The sequence below is a fragment of the Gymnoscopelus braueri genome, assembly GCF_963280865.1.
Source record: "Gymnoscopelus braueri genome assembly, chromosome: 9".
In the NCBI taxonomy this organism is placed as follows: Eukaryota; Metazoa; Chordata; class Actinopteri; order Myctophiformes; family Myctophidae; genus Gymnoscopelus; species Gymnoscopelus braueri.
Genome location: NC_137610.1, coordinates 51497943 through 51525305, shown reverse-complemented (window position 1 = coordinate 51525305; position 27363 = coordinate 51497943). Strand labels below are relative to the sequence as shown.

The window sequence follows — 27363 nt, the reverse complement described above, 5'->3', positions numbered from 1 at the left end:
CAACACTATGGATACACAACGATCCTACCATACACACACACACACACACACAACACTATGGATACACAACGATCCTAGCACACACACACACACACACACACACACACACACACACACACACACACACACACACACACACACACACACACACACACACACACACACACACACACACACACACACAACAAAATGACTCAGATGCTACACACTAAAACACTAAAATCTATCAGCTATGGATACACAACCATACCCAGCAGACACACACACAACACTATGGATACACAACCATATGGTTGTGTATCCATAGTGTTGTGTGTGTGTGTGTGTGTGTGTGTGTGTGTGTGTGTGTGTGTGTGTCTGTGTGTCTGTGTGTCTGTGTGTGTGTGTGTGTGTGTGTGTGTGTGTGTGTGTCTGTGTGTCTGTGTGTGTGTCTGTCTGTGTGTGTGTGTGTGTGTGTCTGTGTGTCTGTGTGTGTGTGTGTGTGTGTGTGTGTGTGTGTGTGTGTGTGTGTGTGTGTGTGTGTGTGTGTGTGTGTGTGTGTGTGTGTGTGTGTGTGTGTGTGTGTGTTGCTCTGAGGTGAGTTTCTCAATGCTGGTCTCAGGGCAGCTTATAGCCTTCTACAGGTATATATATGCAACTTTGTTAATTGTCTGATCTCAGGGCAGTTTTTCAAAGCTGGTCTCAGGGCAGCTTATAGCCTTCTACAGATATGCAACAATGTTAATTTGCTGTCAGGGCACTTTCTCAATGCTGGTCTCAGGGCAGATTAAATGATATACATACAAAAACATGAATGTGCTGCTCTGAGGGCAGTTTCTCAATGCTGGTCTCAGGGAAGCTTATAGCCTTTTACAGGTATATAAATGCAACAATGTTAATTTGCTGCTCTCAGGGCACTTTCTCAATGCTGGTCTCAGGGCAGCTTATAGCCTTCTACAGGTATATATATGCAACTTTGTTAATTTTCTGATCTCAGGGCAGTTTTTCAAAGCTGGTCTCAGGGCAGCTTATAGCCTTCTACAGATATATATGCAACAATGTTAATTTGCTGTCAGGGCACTTTCTCGATGCTGGTCTCAGGGCAGATTAAATGATATACATACAAAAACATTCATTTGCTGCTTTGAGGGCAGTTTCTCAATGCTGGTCTCAGGGCAGCTTATAGCCTTTTACAGGTATATAAATGCAACAATGTTAATTTGCTGCTCTCAGGGCACTTTCTCAATGCTGGTCTCAGGGCAGCTTAAGTGATATACTTACAACAACATTAATTTGCTGCTCTGAGGGCAGTTTCTCAATGTTGGTCTCAGGGCAGCTTATAGCCTTCTACAGGTATATAAATGCAACAACATTAATTTGCTGCTGTCAGGGCACTTTCTCAATGCTGGTCTCAGGGCAGCTTAAATGATATACATACCACAACATTAATTTGCTGCTCTGAGGTCAGTTTCTCAATGCTGGTCTCAGGGCAGCTTATAACCTTCTACAGATATATATGCAACAATGTACATTTTCTGCTCTGAGGGCAGTTTCTCAATGCTGGTCTCAGGGCAGCTTAAATGATATACATACAACAACAACATTAATTTGCTGCTCTGACCCAGCAGACACACACACACACACACACACCACAACAATCCCAGCACACACACACACACACACACACACACACACACACACACACACACACACACACACACACACACACACACACACACACACACACACACACACACACACACACACACAACCATCCCAGCAGACACACACACACACACACACACACACACACACACACACACACACACACACACACACACACACACACACACACACACACACAACACAACGATCCCAGCAGACACACACACACACAACACTATGGATACACAACCATCCCATTAGACACACACACACGACACAAAGACTAAAACACAAAAATCCTCAGTGTTAATGGACCATTTGGGGTCCATTTGTACAGCTCAGCGGGGTTAAATGATTTTTACAGTGTATGTCAGAGGAAAAGGGAGCTAATGGCTCCTAATGGGACCTCCATGACTGTGTAAATCTAAATTAGTTGGGTTTTTTTAAGGGTCAGCTAACTTCCATTTTGTACTCATTCATGCACCAAATTGTATGACAAACGGAAATATAAATGTTTAAGTGGATAGAATATGTTTTGAACAGAGATGCTGTCCTAAATGTTTTGGTTTCAGCGGTTTCCCAACGCTTTGCCGGATCCGGGTCCACACACTCCACAAATCTCGAAAGCGTTCCACCCCTGTCTGACCACTTGAAGGATGACTTCACCCATTTTCAACCAATCTTCATATAAATGGTCACTAATGCTCATCATAAAATTGTACTCTGTGTCTCATAGGAGGGCTGTGGACACTCCGGAAACCTGCCTACCAGTGATGTCATATACTAGGTGGTTGTGCCTCACAGGCACCTGTAGCAGACTTACATTTAACGTCACAGTGTCGTAAAGCTCATTGTGTGCCACAGTATATGTATATGCACCAGTCTGTATTTTGTTATCTGTGCTGAAAAAGTAAAGTCACATACTGTATATATAAAGTCGTTGTCACGCCTCATCAATACATTACATGGTGTCAGAAGTTAAGTCGGAAGAAGTAGAACGGGATGGCTCGGTTTCAACCTCCAACGAAACCGAGTTTGCAAGGCAATCTTGCCGAAAATTGGAGGAAGTGGAGCCAACGTTTTGAGCTCGTCAGTATTGCCAGCAGAGTATTCTCCCGCGTCACGGAAGAAGAGGCGATTAAAGTATGCAATACTTTTGTCTTTGCAGACGCCGAGGTAAACAAGATAGCCGTGCTGAAGAGGAAGTTTAAGGACTACTGTGAGCCCAGAAACAAAATTACGTACCGTATACACGGCACATATTTTTCACACGAGCACAGAAGCAGTCACAGCCCATAATTGATTTCTATGTGACGGATTTAAAGAGCAAGGCCAAGGTTGTGAATTTGGAAACCTGCACGATTCCCTGGTACGTGACCGAATTGTGTGTGGCATATGACCAAGTGAGAGGCAGACTGTTAAGAGAAGCAGATTTGTCACTAGAAAAAGCCATTGATATTTGCAGGGCAAGTGAACTAACAAATACTCAAGTCAAAGCATTGACATAAGAGGTGGAAATGAACACAGTAAAAACTGTCAGAAAAAAGAGACTTTAGAGTAAAAGCAAGGACAGAACAGAACGTGTCACGTCGCAATAGATGTGCTTTCAAACATGGAACAAATGAAAAAAGTGAATTCCGCCTCCTCTATTATGACATCCTTCAATAGAGAAACCATTGAGAGCATCCTGACGTACTGCATCACTGTCTGGTATGGGAACTGTACGGATGCCGACCGCAAGTCCCTGCAGAGGATAGTGAGAGCAGCAGAGAAGATCACAGGTGTCCCTCTCCCCCATATCTGACTTATACACAGATCCATGTGTCAGGAAGGCCATGAGAATAATGTCTGACTCCTCCCACCCTTCCCACCATCTCTTTGAACTCCTGCCATCTGGTAGGAGGTTCAAGAGCTCAGGGGGAAGCACCAGCAGGTCATCCAACAGCTTCTTCCCCCAAACCATCAGAACCCTGAACGCTCGCCACATATTGCCCCCAAAACTAACATCTTGAGGGATGAATAGCTCGTTTATCTACAGTATATTGCACTTTGAATGCATCAGCACTTATTGTTTAACCAGTGTTGTCATGCTCGCTGTACTTTTTAATGTTTTTTAACGGCCTTGCCTCTTTTTAATGTGTCTATTGTTTTTAAATGTTGTGGAGAACGGTATTTTGCTCCCCTGTATGCCTAGTGTGTATTGTGGAAGTGACAATAAAACTGATTCCGATTCCGATTCCTGCAATCGGACAGATTTGCAAAAACTGCCAAAAATAAAAAAAATCACTTTGCCAAAATGTGCAAATCACAGAGTCAGTCAGGCTCTTGGCAGCAAAAATATAGAAAGAGAGTGCATGCAGTAGAGCAAAGTGAGGAGGAAGATGACATGTTCATTGGCACACTCAGCAAGGAGCATGACTAACATAATATCAGTGTGATGGAGTCTGCTGAGACAGAAACTGAGGGAGGAAAAATGGACAATGGAAAGCCTGAGAATGAATACACAAGTCGTGACATTTGAATTGGACTCGGGCACAGACTGCAATGCAATGTCAGTTAAGACAGTCAATGTGCTGGAGGTCAGACACAGGCTCAGTGCGAGTAGAAGCGAACGTGTTGCTTTCTTTGGTCAAAAGATAGCATGGTCCACCTCATGTTGGGCAGGACAAGACAGTGCATTGTGTTGTATACGTTTATATTTACATAATTGTGTAAATATAAACATACGTTTATGTAAATATAAAAACAAACATAAATGTATTGTGTTGTATACGTTTATGTAAATATAAAAAACAGCATTGTGTTGTATACGTTTATGCAAATATACAAACATATAAATGCATTGTGTTGTATACATTTATGTAAATATAAAAACAAACATAAATGCATTGTGTTGCATACGTTTATGCAAATATACAAACAAACATATAAATGCATTGTGTTGTATAAGTCGATGTAAATATAAAAACAAACATAAATGCATTGTGTTGTATAAGTCTATGTAAATATAAAAACAAACATATAAATGCATTGTGTTGTATAAGTCGATGTATATATAAAAACAAACATATAAATGCATTGTGTTGTATAAGTCGATGTAAATATAAAAACAAACATATAAATGCATTGTGTTGTATACGTTTATGCAAATATACAAACAAACATATAAATGCATTGTGTTGTATAAGTCGATGTAAATATACAAACAAACATATAAATGCATTGTGTTGTATAAGTCTATGTAAATATAAAAACAAACATATAAATGCATTGTGTTGTATAAGTCTATGTAAATATAAAAACAAACATATAAATGCATCGTGTTGTATACGTTTATGCAAATATACAAACAAACATATAAATGCATTGTGTTGTATACGTTTATGCAAATATACAAACAAACATATAAATGCATTGTGTTGTATAAGTTTATGAAAATATAAAAATAAACATAAATGCTTCGTCTGATGTCAAATCCTGCTTTTAATCTAGCTGTGGGCTGGATAAAAGTGCTTTAGGGAGAGTTAATCCTTTGTGCGTGCGTGCGCGTGCGCGTGCGTGTGTGTGTGTGTGCATGTGTGTGTGTCACTAAGTGTTTGACAGATGAAGGCACCAAGAAGCAGGGTGACGGGCTGATGACGAGCTACTGTAAAAGGTCGCTTCAGGATGGTGACCTCATCCTGGGCAGCTCGCCAGTCTGATCTTTGCAGTTGTTAGATTAAAGTGTGTGTGTGTGTGTGTGTGTGTGTGTGTGTGTGTGTGTGTGTGTGTGTGTGTGTGTGTGTGTGTGTGTGTGTGTGTGTGTGTGTGTGTGTGAGAGCAGTGGTGTAAAGTAACTAAGTACATTTACTCAAGTACTGTACCTAAGTGCACACGTTTGAGGAATTTTTAATTTACTGGAGTCTCAAAGGAAAATATTGTACTTTTACTCCACTACAATTATTTGAAAACTTTAGTTACTAGTTACTTTCTAGATTTTGATTATTATTACAAAACATACATTAACCACTTCAGCCCTATATACATTTCGGCCATTTGAAAATAGCCGATCTACAAGCTCACAATGTGTCGCGATAAGACACATTGTGAGCTTGCAGATCAGCTTTTTTCAAAAGATTTTTATACAGACGAAAACTTGTGAAACGGGACATTCTGCCTAATGAGTACGTTCTACTTTTGGTACTTTAAGTACATTTTTATACCAATACACGTGCGTGCGTGTGTGAGTAAAATAGTTTTTATGCCAAATGTAGCTTTTCTGTGCGTTAGTATTAAGCTTTGTGTCTTTGATTAATTGCCTGTTATTTTTTTCAGCTCAGTAGGTAGTAGAGCACTGGAGTTGGATCCCGGGCATCGATCGCCAACCTCGCCGTATGAGCGGCACGGCGTGGGTAACTAAGATGTGTGGTCTGCTATTTATATATATCTGATCCTCTGTTATAAGTAGAGCAGTGTGGTTCTCTAACTGTTCTCTAATCTCTAATCCAGGGGTCTTTAATGTTTTCAGGCCAAGGACCCCCTAGCTGAGAGAGAGATGAAGCAGGGACCCCCTCTATATTGTATAACATTTTGTTTCAGATTAAACTGTTTTTGTTTACTTGGTCTGCTCTTTTTTCCCTCTACACCTATATCTCTTTGCCAAAAATAGCCGATCTACAAGCTCACAACGCCTCGCAGCGCGAGGCGTTGTGAGCTTGTAGATCGACTATTTTTGGCTAACGTTTTTGGCTAACGTTACTCCCTGTAGTAACTCTGAGGACCCCCTAGGGGTCCCGGACCCCCTGTTGAAGACCCCTGCTCTAATCAAAGCACCCTCTTTGAAGTACATGTTCATTATAAAACTACAAGAGAAAACCATACACTAGCATAATGCTGCTATGAATGAATGAATGATGTCCAACCCTTTTGAAGAATATAATAACGTTACAAATAATTGATGGAGAGAAAGAGTTGCAATTATTGCCTCCTGAGCGGATTTGGCACGGTGATGTTAAATCATTAAACATAAAAGCAGTGGTGGAAAGTAACCAAGTACATGTACTCAAGTGTATACTTATTGTACACTTTTAAGGTACTTTTACTTAACTGGAGTATTTCCAATTTTCAATACTTTTACTTCTACTCCACTACATCTCAGAGGCAAATATTGTGCCACCACAATTATTTGAAAACTTGTTACTAGTTACTTAAAAACATATTTTAACCAGTTCAGACCTACAATATACTTTGGCTATTTGAAAATAGCCGAGCTCACAGCGCGTCACAAAGCGACGCGTTGTGAGCTTGTAGATCTGCTATTTTCAAAGGATTTTATACATTTGGATACTTGTGAAATGGGATATTGTGCATAATGAGTATTTTTACTTTTAGTACTTATATTTTGACGCCAATACTTTTGTAATTTTACCCAAGTACATTTTTAATACCGGTATTTCGATATTGCAGTATTGATACTTTTACTTAAGTACTTGAGTACTTTTACCACCACTGCATAATGGTATACATATTTTGTTCCACTTTGGTTGCTACTGTCAGTCTTATCCACTTTCTTTCACATACTCCCTGTAGTATGCGTACCCATACCCCCATCTGTCTGATCTACAAGCTCACAACGCGTTGCATTGTGTGAGCTTGCAGATCGGCATATTATTATTTTTTACTAAATGTTTATCCCATGATTTTGCAACCCCATTTTTTTCACCCAGTGCCGATTGTCTAAGTAATCCTGGGCGCTACACTCTCTCTGCCAGCCTGGGGAGAGCCCAGAACTGAGCTCATGACTCCTTTAATGCATGAGAGCCAACTGACCTTCTTCTTATCACCTGACGGAGGGGAGTTTTCCCGGTAGGACGTAGCGTGTGGAAGGAACACGTTATTCCAACCAGTTCCTTTCCCCTCCATCAGGCGCCCCGGCTAACCAGGGGGAGGCAGTATAGAGACCAGGATTACTGCATGTTTTTGTGAGGGTATCTACCCTAGGAGACACGGGGAGAACGTGCAAAAACAGATCGGCGATTTTTGTACGTCACCGCTGTAAAGTAAGTAGCCTTTGGAACCATAGGCCACGAGCCTAGCTCCTGTTTCTGTAGCCTAAGGCGGCTTGATATACAAGTAGTGGAAAGTAACTCGGTGCATTTACCTCGAGTACTGTATTTAAGTACAATTTTGTAGGTATTTTTACTTTACTGGAGTATTTCCAATTTCCAATACTTTTACTTCTACTCCACTACATCTCGGATCCAAATATTGTACCTTTACTCCACTACAATTATTTGAAAACTTTAGTTTCTAGTTACTATGTAGATTTTGAATATTATTGCAAAACATACATTCAACTTCAGGCCTATTTAAACTTTGGCTATTTGACAATAGCAGATCTACAAGATCCCAACGCGTCGCATCGTGAACTTGTAGATCTGCTATTTTCAACACATCTTTATACATTTTAGACATAATAATAACTTGTGAAACGGGACATTCTGCATATGTGTTGTTGTGTTTACATTCTGTAAATTCTGGACTTGTTTGGATTGAAGCACTGAGACTCAAGTGTGTGGGACATCAGAATCAACTGTGTGTGTGTGTGTGTGTGTGTGTGTGTGTGTGTGTGTGTGTGTGTGTGTGTGTGTGTGTGTGGCATAGAGTAGCAGATAGACAGAGAATCAGGTCAGTGGGCTGTTTCCCAGCATGCCTCAGTTCCCCGATTCTACACCTCAATTATTCATCTGTTTGAGCCGGAGCAGATGTGCGCACGCACGCACACACACACACACACACACACACACACACACACACACACACACACACACACACACACACACACACACACACACACACACACACACACACACACACACACACACACACACACACACACACACACACACACACACACACACGACTGTAGCCTAAAACACACACAAACAAACACACACCATCACTACTTTTACATGACCAAGTTAAAAACCTAAAAACAGACCAGAATACACCAGGCTATCTCTTTCTCTCTCACTCATATAGACAGGTTGAAATAGGGCTGAACGGTGACTTTCCGGAAGAAACAAAGCCTTTTTTCTTTTCTCCAGGGAGTATTTTATTATCAGCTACAACATAACATCCTCTCCCCGACAAATCAAACTCAGCTTCTTCTACGGTATAGAGTCTGTTCTCCTTTATGGCAGTGAAGGCTGGACCCTGAATCCAACCCTGCAGAAGACTCTAGACGGGTGCCATACCAGAATGTTGTGTGCAGTATTTAACATCATTAAGAAGGGAAAGCATCTGTCATTTTAGATTTTAACCCCTTTAACCATTATCTTATACTTTGGCTATTCAAAAATAGCAGATCTACAAGCTCATAGTGCGGCATCGAGAGCTTGTAGATCAGCTATTTTCTTTTTAAATCGTGATTTTGTTTACAAATCTTTGAATATATTGTTATGCTTCTGGAGGATTATCAGTGATTATAATCAGTGGTTCTCAAACCTTTTCATGTCAAGGACCCCCAAAATGATGACCGCGGACCCCCATCTAAAAAATATGTTGTTCCAGGGACCCCCCAGAAGCAAAGATTTGAGTTAAAAATGTTCGCTTTAAAAACTATATATACACACATTCAATGATTCATGATTTTTCCAAAAATAGCAGATCTACAAGCTCATAGCGCAGCACCGAGTGCCGCGCTATGAGCTTGTAGATCTGCTATTTTTGAATAGCCAAAGTATAAAATAATGTTTTAACGGGTTAACATCAGCAAGAGTGAACATGTTACCAACAAGAATATGTATGAGGGAAAATACCGAGGGCGAGCGAGAAAATAGCAGCCAGGAGAATGAGACAATTAGCAGGACACTGTCAGACACACAGGCACCGGTCACGAGGACATCCACACATTCACACCATTCAACGCATCACTGTCATTTTAGATGTATTTTGCTATTCAAAAATAGCAGATCTACAAGCTCATAGCGCGGCACCGAGTTTTTGAAAAATCGTGAAAATGTGTGCAAATCCTTGAATATATAGTACGTTTTTAATGTGAGCATTTGTAAAATATGTTGTTCCACGGACTCCCAAGAAGTAAAGATGTGAGTTATAAATGTTTGCTTTAAAATATATATATATATTCAAAGATTTGCTCAAATTTTCACAGATTTTTCTAAAATAGCAGATCTACAAGCTCATACTGCGGCACTCTGTGCCACGCTATGAGTAGTGTGGTGGTGTTTACCTGCACACACCGTATTTTGGTGTGTTCCATGTTTGTTTACTTTTGGTAGACCATAAACATCCCTGTCTTTGGAAAACTATGCCGTTCTAAAATAGGGCAGTCACTGTGAAGCTCTGTAGCAACCTCCATCATTAACACCATGAACCTATAGCATCAGTGTTGATTTCGTCGACTAAAACCATGACGAAAAATGTTCGTCGACTACCTTTTTACACTGACGAATAATGATAATAAACTAAGCTACGACTAAAACGAATTAATCGACAATTTCGTCAACAAATAAAAACCAGCCTAAAGTGTTAGTGAGGGGACTAGTGGAGAAGAGATGCAGTAGAACTAAAAGACAAGTCATGTTATGTTTGGGTGTTGCGCTCTGAAAATAGCAGATCTACAAGCTCACAACGCGCCGCGCTGCGACGCGTTGTGGGCTTGTAGATCGGCTATTTTCAGCATGCACCCAAATGTAAAATCAGCCATTACGCCGCCATCAAGGCACAGACAAAATACATTTTAGTCGACCAAAATCAACTGTAGATTTAGTCGATTATAATCTTATGATATTTAGTCGACTAAAACTAGACTAACAGTAAAACATTTCAGAATGACTAAAATATGACTAAAACTAAATGGAATTTGAATCAAAAGACTATGACTAAAACTAAATCAAAATGTGCTGTCAAAATCAACACTGTCTTAAATCCCTATTCTGGACATGTCAACATCCGGTAAAAAATAGCCAGTGTACGAGCTTGTAGATCGGCTATTTTCTGCGAAGACATTTGGTGTAGAGGAAGGAAAGGAGAGGAGGACCAAGTAAAGACCCCTGGGGGACCCCGGATGACTAATTATGATAGGGTTTAAGAGGAGAGAGGTCACGTTAAGACACAATCACAATGTCAGCCTGCTGATATCAACACACAATGACGGATTAAAGGATTATATGTCTCAGCAGGAGGAAAATGTGTCCTTGCATTCATCTTCAGTAAACCACTACTGTATACTCCCCACACACACTTCACTAATAATAATAATATGTAGTAGTAGTATACAATATACCTGGTTAGTGTGTGTGTGTGTGTGTGTGTGTGTGTGTGTGTGTGTGTGTGTGTGTGTGTGTGTGTGTGTGTGTGTGTGTGTATCATATCACAGCGTTCAGTATCATATTACACAACCGTGGCACAACCTCAGTATTACATAACTACAGCAGATTACCCTGACACAGACACCCCTCCCCCCAACACACACACACTTGGACACACACACACACACACACACACACACACACACACACACACACACACACACACACACACACACACACACACACACACACACACACACACACACACACACACACACACACACACACACACACACACACACACACACACACACACACACACACACACTCTCTCTCTCTCTCTCGCTCAATCTGTGAGTCTCTTATGTGTGGTGATTACTTGTGATGTTAACTCTTTAACTGCCAGAGTAATGGTGTAATAGCGTCACACCACTGCCAGCGAAAACGAGTGGTTTTTACCAACCTTTGAAAAATCATGGAATATTTTCCGTGATCGTCCTGTCCTCACGGCGATCACCTCATTACAAACACGGGGGTCTCGTAGAATAAGGGGGAAAACATATCCGGTCACAGTAATCCGTTGTGGCCCGTTGAATGTGGCTTGTTTTTGCCAAAAAAGAACAACAGAAACGGAGATAACGCCATTTTCCCCACAACGAATAAACAGGAAGTAAACAAGCGTTTTTAAAAAAGAAAAGAAAAAAACGTTCATTCCGGGTCTGTCGTCATCTGGCAGTGAAAGCATCATTCATAGGTTAGCGAACAGCGACATCTGCTGGAAAACCACTGAAAACACAAAACTCGTCAACCTCGTCAGCAGAATCTGACGAGGGAACTCGTCAGTGGCGGGCATAGAGTTAATAATGACGTCAGGATGGGATTAGGTGCAAAGCCTCCTGTGTTGACTCTGTGTTGATTCTCTATGACGTTATGATATTTTAGGATGAATGGTACAGTAGAAAAAAATCATAACTCCATCCCGGGTCAGCCACAGCTTAAAACGTGCGCCAATAGGCCTTGCGCTAGATCGCGTATTTTAATAGCTTTTTTTTTCTTTTTGAGAGAGAGAGATCTGACGTTCATAGTGACAGAACACTATGCAAAAAAAAATAAATAAACTATGTCTCGCTAGACGAGATCGAAATCTCGAGATTTCGATCTCGTCTAGCGAGACTTTTTTTTTCTTTTCCTTTTTTTGGTTGCACAGTGTTCTGTCACTATGAACGTCAGATCTCACAAAAAAAAAGCCCTATTGGCGCACGTTTTTAGCTGTGGCGGACCCGGGATGGAGTTATGACATTTTTCTACTGTACCATTCATCCTAAGATATCATAACGTCATAGGAAAGGTAAGAAGACCTTAGTCCAAAATTCCCCTTTAACACTGTTCTACTGTACCTCTGACACTATAAACACCAAACCTGCATGACTTTACCAACACTGCTTAATAACAATTAGACCTACTTGCTCCCACAGGGGGAAAAACTGTTTTTGGCTTCACCCGGCTGCCCACAGGGTGTGTGGAGGGGGGTTAAATAAGTGTCCTGCTCAGGGACACTTTGACACATGTGCTGGCCTGGCCTGGAATTGAACCTGGGACAAGAACTGGGACTTCTTGCTCCCCGGGCGGGCTCTCTAACCATTCAGCTACGGCCGCCCCACTCAACCTCTGACAGTAAAGTCTGCCTCTGACAGTAAACACCACCAAACCATTCCTGACTTAACAGCAGTAAACAACATCACACTCCTGTCTGCATTCTACATCCACACACTTTGAACACTGAAATGTTCACAGCTTGCCACTGTCAGAATACACACTGTGGTTAAAGGGTTTATACTGTTCACCAGAATAAAACAGTATGGGTGAACCTGCTATTTTTATGAAGGGCAAGACACCTCAAAAATACCTGGATCAACTCGTCTCATACAGACTAGTATGACTCTAACGACTTAATCCTATATACTTCCCTCGTTCAACAAATTGCAAAAATAGCCGATCTACGACCCCACAATGCATAGCGCCTTTTTACTGAATTTTCAAAACAAATTGGCCCAACACAGGGATGCCAGGGTTTAAGTGTAATATTCACATACATCTTTAACATACATTTCAATTAAATTGTTAATAATAAAATAATACGCCCGCACACTACCGAATTGCACTAGCTGTGGTCCAGTAGGTCTGGTTGGCTGTTATCAGGCATTCTATGGGTGAATGTTACCCTATGTGCTAGTGATGAGCGGGCCGACCCGTAACCCGCGGGTCAACCCGCGGCGCGGGTGGGTCGAGTCAGGATTTCAGAGGCAATTATGCGGGCTGCGGGTGAGCGGGTTAGCCGCTCTCAGACGCAAAAAAATAAAAAATAATGACATGCTCTTGTTTTGTCTTTATTCCTAATAAGAATAAGAATAATAACAATAAAACAGTTTGAATACACTTGGGGTGTATACTTGAAGATTATTTTCTAACCATGATTTTACAGAATTATTGGTACGACTCGCGGGGCTCAACCGTTGAGCCATATTTATATATGGGTTCGCGGGGCGGGTTGAGGCGGGTTGGGTTCCGGGGCGGGGCGGGTCACGAAAAAACCCGACCCGCACATCACTACTATGTGCTGTCACGGGGTGGAGTCGCATTGAAATACAGCACGAAACCCCATTCCAGCGCCTGCCTCTGCAGGCGTGCCTCGCCAATCATTAGGCTTTCAACCCCAACCTCCTGGGATCGAATCACGACGGAGGTGCACCGTCAGAAGTGGACTCGAGCCACGAGAGGCACCGCCGAGCAAGTTAATTAAGGCGAGCGAGTCGCCGTGCGAGTTATGTCCCGCTAGTTAGTTAGTTAGTTAAAGTTTATTTCGGTCAATAAAACCATACACACATACAACAACACATACAATAAAAGACAAAACAATTAAAAACCATAACAAAGCAGAACAAAACTGCTTGACCAAAAAGGCGTGGGCTGAAGCTAATAGCTTATAGTGCCTACCCTTCTTGCATTGAATAATCTATTAAAACAGAAAATCTATTATTTATACTCAATCATTGAAAAAGAAAATATTCCTTTGCTATATAAATATATATATATATAATTACTTCCAAGCTATATAAAACAGAAAATTAATTGCATATGGAATTGCTAGGCACAGAATCGTGAATCATACAAGCTCCAGACCCTGATGCTAGACAGGAGGGTGTGGAGGAAGGAAGGCAGCAATTCAGGGGTCGGTGTTGGCTAGACCACACTCTCACATCACATCTCAAATATGACAGACTACATTTCCCAGAAGGATTTAAGTATTTAAGTGTTAAGTTCAGTGTGTCCAGAAGCTATAGGATAAAACATATCCCCAGCGTACATAAAGATGAATAATCAGAGACGAGGGATATCAAAAGCAGAGGCAAATCCAACCCAGCTACAGTACATCTCCCTAAACGTTAAAATTGAAACAGTACATTTGTAAACCATCGGATTGCCCAAATCGGCCAAATTATACCTCCATGAACCTAACAATATGGTCCAAATTATACCACTATGAACCTAACGATATGGTCCGAATTATACCACCATGAACCCAACGATATGGTCCAAATTATACCACCATGAACCTATAGCGAGATCGTCCAAATTATACCACCATGTCCCAACGATATGGTCCAAATTATACCACCATGAACCCAACGATATGGTCCAAATTATACCACCATGAACCTATCGATATGGTCCAAGTTATACCACCATGAACCTATCGATATGGTCCAAATTATACCACCATGAACCTAACGATATGGTCCAAATCATACCACCATGAACCTAACAATATGGTCCAAATTATACCACCATGAACCTAATGATATGGTCCAAGTTATACCACCATGAACCCAACGATATGGTCCAAGTTATACCACCATGAATCCAACGATATGGTCCAAGTTATACCACCATGAACCCAACGATATGGTCCAAGTTATACCACCATGAGACCACAGATCTGGCTCAGTAAAATAGTTTTACACGGAATAAAGAAGGCGTAAGAGGACAGGGGTCTGCTTTTTGGAACCTCTCTCTCTCCTTCTCTCTTTCTATCTCTCCCTCAAACTCCTTTTCTCAATTCAATTCAATTCAAAGGGTCTTTATTGGCGTGAGAAAACATGCGTTTACATTACCAAAATGGAAAATGGAACAAAAAAATCAAAACAGAGCCACGTTGCAACTTAGAAAACACTAGCTTACAAAACCATGTGAGTTTTGCTGTCAGCAATAGTTATACAGTAATTATATACACATCGGAAAGGTTAGCTTGGGATAAAAAACCTTGTGAAACAAATAGCAGCAAATGTTTCACATGCATTTTAAATTGTGCACCAATAGCAGCAGTTTGACAAAATGTGTTTAAAGGTTACGTACCTCTCTCTATATCTCTCTATATCCACCCTCTCCCTCCTCCTTCTCTGCCCCCTTCTGTCTCTCTGCCTCTTTCTCTCGCCCTCACACATGCGTGCGCACACGCTGACACACACACACACACACACACACACACACACACACACACACACACACACACACACACACACACACACACACACACACACACACACACACACACACACACACACACACACACACACACACAGAGTCTGAAGTAGTATTTTCCATTAGAAACATGAGCCTGAACATTGTTTGATATGTCTTATAGATTTTTCATTACAGTAACTCTACACGGCTGTGTGTGTAATGTCCACACCGTCCTCTCTGAACGCCTAAATACTCCACAGAACCAGGGTGTCGTTTAGCCAACAAACAACCACTGATATACAAGCTAATGATCGTGATGCTTTGTGAGCTTGTAAATCAGTTGTTGTTGTTGGCGGCGATACCAGCGGCGAGCGATTACGAGTATAAATTGAGCTTTACATAAGACACAGTGTTGCTTGTTTGTCCCATCTCTTCTGCCGTAGTGTCATTAATTCATTAAGACCGGCCACCTATCCGTGTCATTTTTAGATTTCTTTGGTTCAAAAATAGCAGATGTACATGCTATATGAGCTTGTGCAAATCTTTGAATATATATTTTTAAGGCAAACATTTGTAAAAATCACAAATGTTTGCCTTAAAAATATATTTTGTTCCAGGGACCCCCCAGAAGCAAAGATTTGAGTTACAAATGTTCGCTTTAAAAATATATATTCAAAGATTTGCACAAATTTCCAAGACTTTCCAAGACAAAAATAGCAGATCTGCAAGCTCATGGCGCGGCACTCGGTGCCGCGCTATGAGCTGTTATTTTTGAATAGCCAAAGAAATCTTGAAATGACACAGAAAGAAAAATAAAGTTGAACTTTAATATCAAGAATTGAACAGACTCTAGTCTGAATTATTATAAGAGTCAAACAGTTGTCACTCCACTTCTGAGATCTTTAATCTGTCTTAATTTTAAAAAAATTACTACAGTTGGTTTATACAGCACTGAACGGTTTGGGGCCAAAACACATGCCTGATCTTGTTGCTACATCGTGAACCATCCAATCTGGTACAATGTCTCTCCTATTCTGAGGTAAAGACAGTTATTTGTCTTTATTTTAATCTCTTTTTCTAATCTTCCTTCAACCGTAAGTTTTTTCTTGGCTGCCGCTTGTTCAGCTCTAAGATCTAAGCTTTCCCACTAAAGCCTGGATGCTTAGCCTAGATAGATTACTATCACCTTAAGACCATATCAGGGATTAGAGGATTTGGGGAAGACTTCATCTTCAGTCCACTCGACTGCTGTGACAGAGTCTTCACAACAGGTCTCCCTGAAAATCAATCAGACAGCCAGAGCTGTTTCAGAAAGGCTGCCTGCAACTCCAGGCCTTGACCCAGTAAGACCGGGAACGCGTCTGTCATTTTTAGATTTCTTTGGGCTATATAGAGCTATATATGAGCTTGTAGATCTGCTATTTTTTGGAAAAATCATAGAAAATTTGTGCAAATCTTTGAATATATACATATTTTTTGAAGCGAACATTTGTAACTCAAATCTTTGCTTCTGGTGGATTCTACAAACGTCTCCTATAAATATTGCACAAATTATATGTATTTGGCCGTGGACCCCCATGTAAAAATATTTTATTCCAGGGACCCCAGAAGTTGTAAGATTTGCAAAGATTTTCACGATTTTTCAAAAAAAGCAGATCCGCGCTATGAGCTTGTAGATCTGCTATTTTTGAATAGCCAAATAAATTTTAAAAAAATTACACAGATGCGTACCCGGTCTTAATGGGTTAATACCAAGAAAGAGTATCATATCCCTCCACTTCTTAACATCTTTAATCTGGTATCATCATCATATCAACTCCACTTCTTAAGATCTTTAACCCATTTAGACCTGAGACCCATTTCTAAGAACGCCTTCTAAATCCTAAGCAAGTATTCTGAATTCCTTAATTTTTTTATTCCACTTTCTTATTTTATTAATGTTGCTATATGAACTGGGGACCCCCCCACCCTGATAATAAACTGGGGACCCCCCCACCCTGATAATGAACTGGGGACCCCCCCCACCACCCTGATAATGAACTGGGGACCCCCCCACCCTGATAATAAACTGGGGACCCCCCCACCATGATAATGAACTGGGGACCCCCCCCCCCCTGATAATGAACTGGGGACCCCCCCCCCCACCCTGATAATGAACTGGGGACCCCCCCCCCACCCTGATAATGAACTGGGGACCCCCACACCCCTGACAAGCACTTTTTTTTTTATTAAAAAGGTCTTAAAAGTCCTTAACATTGTCACTTCCCTGTCATCTGAGGACCTCCCGAAAAATCATGTGGGGCCCCCCCCCTGGGGTCAATTGACCGCCAATGACGTGTTTTGACGTGTGTCAACCCAATGCCCACACCCCCAATGACGTCTTTTGACGCACAGTGTTTGTTTTCAGTTTTTACGCTAGAAGGCGATGTTTTAATCTGGTGGTTAATGAGTTTTTAGGCTGCACTAGCGCTCCTGTTTTCGTGTATAGAGGGGCGGGTGTATAGAGGAGCGGAGAGATTGCGCCTGATCCCATTGGTTCACCGATCTGTCCGTCAACCCCCGGCCCGTCAACACAACATTACGAGCAACGCCCACTGCACTCTGGTTGGTTGGGGAAATGAAACACGTCCTATACCGGGCACACCGACGCGCTCCTCCAGGCTTTTATTTTTTTTAGCAAAACTAAACAATAAAAGCCTGGAGATCGAGGCTAATGAGCTTATGTCCTCAGGCTGGTGGTTTCAGAGACCTGGGTCCATGGGGACCCTTAGGAAAAAGGAAAGGAGGCTCTTTAGGCTCAGTCTAGACTCTGACACGGACCCCGGGAGGTTCCCCTGCCTGCAGATTTTAGCAGTGGTGGAAAAAGTACTCAAATGTTTTACTTGAGTAAAAGTATCAATACTGCAATGTAGAAGTACTCCGTTACAAGTAAAAGTCCCGAATTCAAAATTTACTTGAGTAAAAGTACAGAAGTATTGGTATCAAAATGCACTTAAAGTACCAAAAGTAAAAGTACTAAAACGTTTGAAAATAGCAGATCTACAAGCTCACAACGCGTCGCGATGCGACGCATTGTGAGCTTGTAGAGCGGCTATTTTCAAATAGCCTATATAAAACAGGGCTAGAGTGATTAATGTATGTTTTTCGCGCCGCCTCCGACCAAGTGGAGCTTACTATGTAACCGTGCTCGGGTTGTGCGTGTGTCTGTGTACAGCCGCGCTCTCATTGGCTCGCGCCCCCATGTGACTCACGTGCGTGCACTGCCTGTCTGCAGCTGCCAGAGGGCGCCAGAGTGCAGGAATTTAGACAATGCTCTCATTAAAATGCACAACAGCCTGCAAAACACACACACACACACACACACACAGTCAATGTTCTCTCCCCATCACGGTGAAATAACACGGATTACAAGTCCGTTAATACACAATATTTTCGAGCTGCGTTCGCTTCCAGCGTTCGCGCGTCTTACTTGTAATGTAATGATTTATATATGCAAAGTAACTAGTAACTAAAGTTTTCAAATAATTGTAGTGGAGTAAAAGTACAACATTTGCCTCTGAGATGTAGTGGAGTAGAAGTAAAAGTATAGACAATTGGAAATACTCCAGTAAAGTAAAAGTACCTCAAAATTGTACTTAAGTACATGTACTTAGTTACTTCACACCACTGGATTTTAGGCTGTGCTGATGAGACTTGTAGATCAGGTCCCAGACGTACCATTGATTGATCAATTAGCCAAAGCATTAGAAATTAAGACAACTTATTAAACCTTTTTTTTATAATCCATTCTGAAACTAAACCAGAAAGCAACGAGTAAAGAGGCTAAAACAGTAGAAATAGGATCAGTAAGAGCAGCAGCAGTGTTGTTGAAACCTGCCCAGGGACTACAGAGGAACATGAGCTCATTCTGGAACATATTGATGTGGAAACCCAAATGTTACTACGTATACACTGTGTCTGGAGAGAGAGGAGGAAGGAAGGAAGGAAGGAAGAAAGAAAGAAAGAATTGTAATTATGTAGGTCTTTAAAGGAGTAGTTCACCCAAAAGCTGACTCATTTTCTATCAATTACACACCCCATGAAGCCTTGAATTCATGGAGTTTTTTTTTTTTTGTAGTAGGAGGTAGGAGACTTGTGGAGTCTTACTGAGTCTCCTAACGGAGACATTAGCATCTTTCCACTGGTCATCAAATTATTGGCTCAGGAATGCGACAAAAACAAAACAGAAAAACTCCCAATGCTTCATGGAGTATGTAATTGATAGAAAATAAGTATTTTTTGGGGGGTGAGCTACTCCTTTAACACATTGATTGCTAAGATCGCATTGATGCGTTCTTTCCAAAAAAAACATGTTTTTTAAAATTCCACAAGGGTGCCCCACCCTAACACAGCTTTGGAATGATCGATCGTCACTCAGAGAAGTAGTATGTGGATGTGACGTCATCGCAAAGACGTCACATCCATTCATCCCAACGATGGGATTTTCAGAAAAACAGCTGTAACTCAGTTTTTTTTTTTTGCATTGAAAACCACCCGTTTTGGCGGATCGCGGTTGGAATATTGTTGTTCCTCTGGATACACAGATCCCTCCGCCAACCCACGGGGACAATTTTTTTTTTGTTTTTTTGGGACACAAATGTCGCTTACACAGCGTTTCAAATATCATCGGATTGAGGCTTATGCTGGCAAGGGGATAGAAAACTATGTTTAATATCTTGGCAATCAATGTGTTAAAAGACTGATAGAATGTGTCCATATCGTCTAAACATGTCTCCATCTGCAGCCTACTTTGCATAATTGCTTAATTACTAATGATTCCAGACCAGTAGGTTATTACTAACATCCCCCCCCCCCAGGAATCAGGAAAGTGTGCCCCAGCTGTCTCATCATGAATAATGAACACCACACACAAAGCTGCACTATTTACAGACTCATTCAACATTCAATCCATGAACAGGGAGTCAGGCTGACTGGATGGATGCTTTTCACTGAGTCTGATAGAAACGGCTGCTTTGGGGAAGCGGCGCCAAACCGACATACTGACTATAGGAGAACCTCAAGCTTTCAGCACCTTGGACAGAGATATTAACCCATTAAGACCTGGAACTAAGATCTGTGTAATTTTTCGATTTGAGCTCAAAAGCATTATTTTACACTTTGGCTATTCAAAAATAGCAGATCTACAAGCTCATAACGCGGCACCGAGTGCCGCGTTATGAGCTTGTAGATCTGCTATTTTTTTGTTTATCGTGAAAAATGGTGCAAATCTTTGAATATATATATATTTTTCAAACATAAATTTTTAACTCAAATCTTTGCTTCTGGGGGTCCCTGGAACGATTTTTTTTGAGATGCAGGGGGGGGGGGGTCCGTGGACACATACATTTTGGGGGTCCTTCACATGAAAAATGTTTAATAACCATTGATATATATAGCAACATTAAAAAAAAACTGTTAGGATTTAGAAGACATTTGTAGAATCCCCCAGAGGCAAAGATTTGAGTTACAAATGTTCGCTTTAAAATATATATATATATATATTCAAAGATTTGCACACATTTTCACGATTGTTCAAAAATAGCAGATCTGCTATTTTTGAATAGCCCAAAGAAATCTAAAATGACTATGGACAGAGTCATGGAGACAACAGCCACCTCTCAGCATCATGGACATTATTCAACCCGGGAACGCATCTCTGTCATTATTAGATTTATTTTTTTTATTGTGAAAAGTTGTGCAAATCTTATATATATATTTTTGTAAGCAAACATTCGTAACTCAAATCTTTGCTTCTGGGAATTTGAGATCTCATATTTTGAGATGGGGGTCCGCGGCCACATAGCCTACATATCATTGTTCGGGGTCCTTGACGTGAAAAAGTCTGAGAACCACTGATATAGCAACATAAGTTAAAAAAAAAAGATTTTGAAGACATTTGTAGAGATTTGCGCACATTTTCACGATTTTTCTAAAATAGCAGATCTACAAGCTCATAGCGCGGCACCGAGTGCTGCGCTCTGATCTGCTATTTTTGAATAGTCCAAAGACATCTAAAATGACCATGGACAGAGACATAGAGACAACAGATGTCTCTCAGCATCTCAGAGACATAGAGACAACAGATGTCTCTCAGCATCTCAGAGACACAGAGACAACAGATGTCTCTCAGCATCTCAGAGACACAGAGACACAGAGACAACAGATGTCTCTCAGCATCATGGACAGAGACATAGAGACAGAGACATCTACAAGCTCATACTATGATCTTGTAGATCTACTATTTTTGAAAAATCTTGAAAATTTGTGCAAAGCGAACATTTGTAACTCAAATCTTTACTTCTGGGGGGTCCCTGGAACAAAACATTTTGCAAATGTATTTACATAAATAAAATATATAAATGTATTAAATATATTTAAAGATTTGCACAAATTGTGACGATTTTTCAAAAAAAATGCAGATCTACTATCTGATCTACTCATATAGCGCGGCACTCGGTGCCGCGCTATATGAGCTTGTAAATCTGCTTTTTTTTTTAATACCCAAAGAAATCTAAAAATGAGTCTTTCCCGGTAAATGGGTTGTTAATCGATTCTGACATATTTTGCAAAGTGTAAAAGTCAGACTATCATCAAATACATCTCTGATAGTCTTGATCCAAGGCTATAGTTATATCCATGATAAACAGAAGATATTAAACCCGGAGGTCTTCAACGTTTTCAGGCCAAGGACCCCCTGGCTGAGAGAGAGATGGAACAGGGACCCCCCTCTATATTGTATAAAATGGTGTTTCAGATTATACTTCTTTTGTTTACTTGGTCTGCCCTTTTTTTCCCTCTACACCTATATCTCTTTGACAAAAAATGCTGATCTACAAGCTCACAACGCCTCCTTGTGAGCTTGTAGATCTGCTTTTTTTTGGCTGAAGTTCTCCTCAAAAAAGGGATGCTCTTTCAACTGGTCAATGTAAAAAAAAAAAGCCTATCACACAAATATTTGGTGGACCCCCTGTAGTAACTCTGAGGACCCCCTACGGAGTCCCGGACCCCCTGTAGAAGACCCCCTGTATTAAAACATCAGACACACAACTCTGCGTCACATCATCTCGTCTCGTGCCACAACATTCCATACATTCCAACTCAATTAATGACATAGCGCGAGAGAAAAGCGCTCGAGGCGATGAAGACCAATTAAGACAACAATAACAACATAGAACATAGAATACAACAACATAGAACATGCCGCACACGTGACACAACAGTCAAAGTGAAGTGTGTGTTTCCATAAAACAAACCTTTGTGTTGCTTGAAGGACTGGATGGAGCCTGAGTGATGAACCATCATACCGTCCTTATGAATATAATATCCTTATGTGAATCCTTCCCTTATGAATGTGATAATCCTTATGAATACACCGCTGTTAAACTATAAAGTGTGGTGGCGTTTCTGTGTAGGCGGTGCTCTCTTCATTCTGACGTTATGATGCGTGTCTCTCTCTCTCTCTCTCTCTCTCTCTCTGTGTGTGTGAGTGCGTACCTCTCTCTCTCTCTGTGTCTCCCTCTGTGTGTGTGTGTGTGTGTGTGTGTGTGTGTGTGTGTGTGTGTGTGTGTGTGTGTGTGTGTGTGTGTGTGTGTGCGCGCGCGCGCGTGTGCGTGCGTGTATCTCTCTCTCTCTCTCTCTCTCTCTCCCTCTCTCTCTCTCTGAGCGATACGCCCCCCCCCCCAGCCCCGCCCCCCGACACCTGTCTAAGCTCCGTGGGAGTTGTCATGGCAACGCGCGGGAGGGGAAGGTCCTGTGATGGACCGACAGGTGTTACGCGCACATCGGTGACCTATCGAACACTTCATTCGCCTTTACTCTGTAGAGTTGAGCAAATAATTCTCCTTTTACATTTTTGGGCAAAACAAAAGTTGATTTCACACAAAAAGCTGGGTTCTGATGGTGGAGAAAATGCTTCCAAACCATAGTTTCAAACACAACTAAACAGCATTATACTATTTATTTGTTACTGTAGTTTAAACATCGGTAAACTAAACATCAAGGGACTGTGTATGCCTCTATGCATTTCCTCACTGACGGCAAATTGCAAAACAGTGACCCCTGGTGGGAGTCATTTCAACAGGTCACCAATGTCGGTGTAACACCAGACCCCTCTGAACGGCTAGAAGTCCAAACGGAGCTGCGTCAACCCCCCCCCCCCCCCCCCCACACACACACACACACACACACACACACACACACACACACACACACACACACACACACACACACACACACACACACACACACACACACACACACACACACACACACAGTATGTTCTACAATATATAATACGTAGCAGTTCACTTATGATTAGAAAATGGCATATTATGATAGGATAGAAGATTAATAAGTAGGCTATAGGCCACCTGTAAGAAAACAATAATAATTCTGCTGCTATGCCACCAGAATGTGGAATGTTCAACAGTGGTGTAAAGTGACTGAGTACATTTACTCAAGTACTGTACTTAAGTACAATTTTGGCCCAAAATTGTGGGGTATTTTTATTTATTTATTTTCTTTTCTTTTTCTTCTGCAATTATTTGAAAACCTTAGTTACTAGTTACTTTGTAGATTTTAATTATTATTACAAATCATACATTAACCACTTCAATACTTCTCAAATACTTCTGTACTTTACTCAAGTACATTTTGAATTCCGGACTTTTACTTGTAACAGAGTATTTCTATAATGCATTGATACTTTTACTTAAGTAGGCTAAAGTCTTTTTCCAGCACTGTATATACATATATTACATTTAACCTCTGAAAATGCTACATCCTTCTTCTCTTGGTATATATTTTATATACAGTATAAGACCCATCAGTCTACTACTCTACCCAGAAAAAAAACTCAAAAAAATCAATACATTATTTACTTCCGTTTGTGTTGATTGATGTAGAACATGTGTTCCCATGGGGGCCTCTACTGTTGCTCATGAATATTAATGCCATGCTAAATCAGCATGCAGTCTAACCCTAAATATGCATAGTTTACGCTATTTTTGGAAAACCATTGTGTTGTGTTTGTCCCATTAAACAACAATGAAGACAAAGAAAATAATAAACACATTTATTATTTTGTGTTAAGCTCCTCTTTGTGACAAGGACAACACCGCCCTGGCTCCATACTGATTGATAAGGCTACCAGTGGTGGAAAGTAACTAAGTATATTTACTCAAGTAGTATACTTAAGTACAATTTTGAGGTAGGCCTACTTTTTCTTTACTGGAGTATTTCTAATTGTTTACACTTGTTACTTCACCACATCTCTCAAAGTCAAATATTATACTTTTTACTCCAGAACAATTATTAGAAAACTTTAGTTACTAGTTACTTTGTAGATTTTGATTATTATTACAAAACCACTTCAGACCTACTTGTGGCAATTTGGAAATAGCAGATCTACAAGCTCACAACCCGTTGCTTTGCAACGCTTTGTGAACTTCTGATCTGCTATTTTGAAAGGATTTGTGTACAGTTTATACATTTGAAAACTTGTGAAATGGGACCTTTTGCATAATGAGTGCTTTTACTTTTGGTACTTAAAGTACATTTTGATGCCAATACTTTTGTACCTTTAGGGCGCGCTCCCACCAAGAGTTGGCTGGCCGCTGTTAAACGCAGGTTGTGCGCGGCCACAGTTTTTTGCAGCCAGCGGATTAAAAAAAAACGCTGTGACGCACCTGTCACTCACTTTCAAGACCGTCCCCGTAGCCCGCACCGCCTGCTGCCTTGAGCCAGCCTTGAGCACCATGGTGCTTCCTGAATCTTGGGACGGTCCGCCTTCAACTCACCCGATTGGACAGAGGGAGAAAATCGGCTCCTGCCTCCAGCAGTTTTATGCTTAGTCGCGGAGAGCAGATAAACGCAAGGTCTGCGCGACAAGCGGAAAAATCTGCTCTTGCGTGAATCCACGCATTTACATTGACAATGCATTGGCAGATTCTGCCCCAGAGGTAAAATAAAAGTGCGGTGGGAGCGCGCCCTTACTCAGGTAAATTTCGAATACCGAACTTGTACTTGTAACATACTATTTCAGCCTGATCTCACACAATTTAGTATACATTGCACGGACCCAGTGCACGTCATTCCGTGCATAGTCGCCTAGAAAACCCGAACATCCGTGCATGTGTACGGCGAGTCCCACGGTGGGCGTAACCGGTTGCAACCCGGAAGCAGAGCAGTCCCCACAACAAAATGTACCATTCTGTGCCTATCGGTACATAACTCAAAAAGCGCTGAGTAGACTCAAGGGAACGTTGCAACGTTCGGCACGGCAACTCGTTCGCTATAGCTCACTCGGTGGTCCCTCACGTGGCTCCAGTTCCCTTGAGACTGCGCGCCTCCGAAATGGTTTAGTCACAATGGGGGAGATGCGAGGCGGCTATGCACAGATTTTCGGGTTTTCCAGTTGTCTATGCACGGAATGACACTCTGTGCAATGTTTACTAAGTGGTGTGAGATCGGGTTGACTATTTCTACAATAAGGTATTGATACTTTTACTTAAGTAAAATATTTGAGTACTTCTTCCATCACTGCTGTATTGTCTATACATATATATTGCATTTAACCACTGCAAATGCTACATTCTTCTTATCTTGGTATATATATATACAATATAAGACCCAAGGTTCTACCACTCTACCCAGAAAAACTCCAAACAATCAATATATGATTTACTTCCGTTTGTGTTGATTGATGTAGAACATCCGTTCCCATGGGCTCCTCTACTGTTGCTCATGAATATTAATGCCATGCTAATCAGCATGCCAAAGATATTATTACACTATGTGTTGTTCGTGTCCCATTAAACAACAATGAAGCCAAGAAAGTAATAAACACATGTAGAATGTGTGTGATCCATTGGATATGCAGGCCTATGAAACATGACCTCTTTAATAAACAGAAAATACACTTTTCAGGTGGGTGACCAATCATCAGCCAATCGGGAGAGAGTACCCATTTATCAGCTTAAATTTCCAACGTTCCAGCTCAAAATGTGTCTGCTCATTTATTTGTGTCATCACTTCCAATTTCACTTATTTAATCTGTATCCTGTGCGAGTTCTCTCTCCTGATTGGATAAAATAGGTATCCCGACCTGAAAATGCATTTTCTGTTTAGCAAAGAGCTGGAGAGACAGGGAGACTCCTGTTACGGAACAAACATTCTATATCAATGAGTACTATCAGCATACAGATATATTTAACACTTATTTTAACCAAAAAGTATCACTTACTCTACCTTTATGTATTATTATGTATTCTGTAATTGCGGACCCCCTTGAAAACGAGATGGTTCATCTCAAGAGGTTATTCCCAATAAAGAATTTCAACACACACAAGTTCACCCCCTGGACACGATGTACAAATACACCCCCTGGACACGATGTACAAATACACCTCCTGTACATGATGTTCAAGTACACCCCCTGGACATGACGCTATAATATGTCACAGGGACGTAAAACCCCCGATAATCAACACAGCTTTTAACCTTCACTCAGAAACAAGGAACAATTCAGCCTCAGCAACAATTTATCGTGCCGCACTATAACGTGTATTATTTTATAGCCTCTCTACACTGGTGAAGGTCACTCTTCAAGGTCAAAAAAAGCCTTAAACCACTGAAAGGGAAGCCTTGTTCCGCTCCGTTAAATACCGTTATTACCATAAATCTATCACAGCGGAGAGACAACTGATGTTAACCACTTATACACGGCTTTTATAGCCAAAATATCGATCTATCCACAAGCTCACACATTGTGAGCTTGTAGATCTGCCGTTTTTTTTTTTGTGTGCAGTCTTTGACACACAGCATGCCCTGTGTGTGTGTGTGTGTGTGT

General features: G+C 41.1%; 1 protein-coding gene across 1 annotated transcript in view; it reads right to left on the bottom strand.

The window, feature by feature from the left end:
• The window catches only part of ano3 (anoctamin 3), a gene marked incomplete at both ends in the record, with an annotated part of 145832 nt that extends 123018 nt beyond the window's left edge, over positions 1-22814 (bottom strand). Inside the window, one exon of the mRNA XM_080436896.1 lies at positions 22769-22814. Coding sequence (XP_080293022.1) covers positions 22769-22814 — 46 coding nt within the window. The remainder of the gene's footprint in view (positions 1-22768) is intronic.
• Between the last annotated feature and the right edge of the window lie 4549 nt (positions 22815-27363).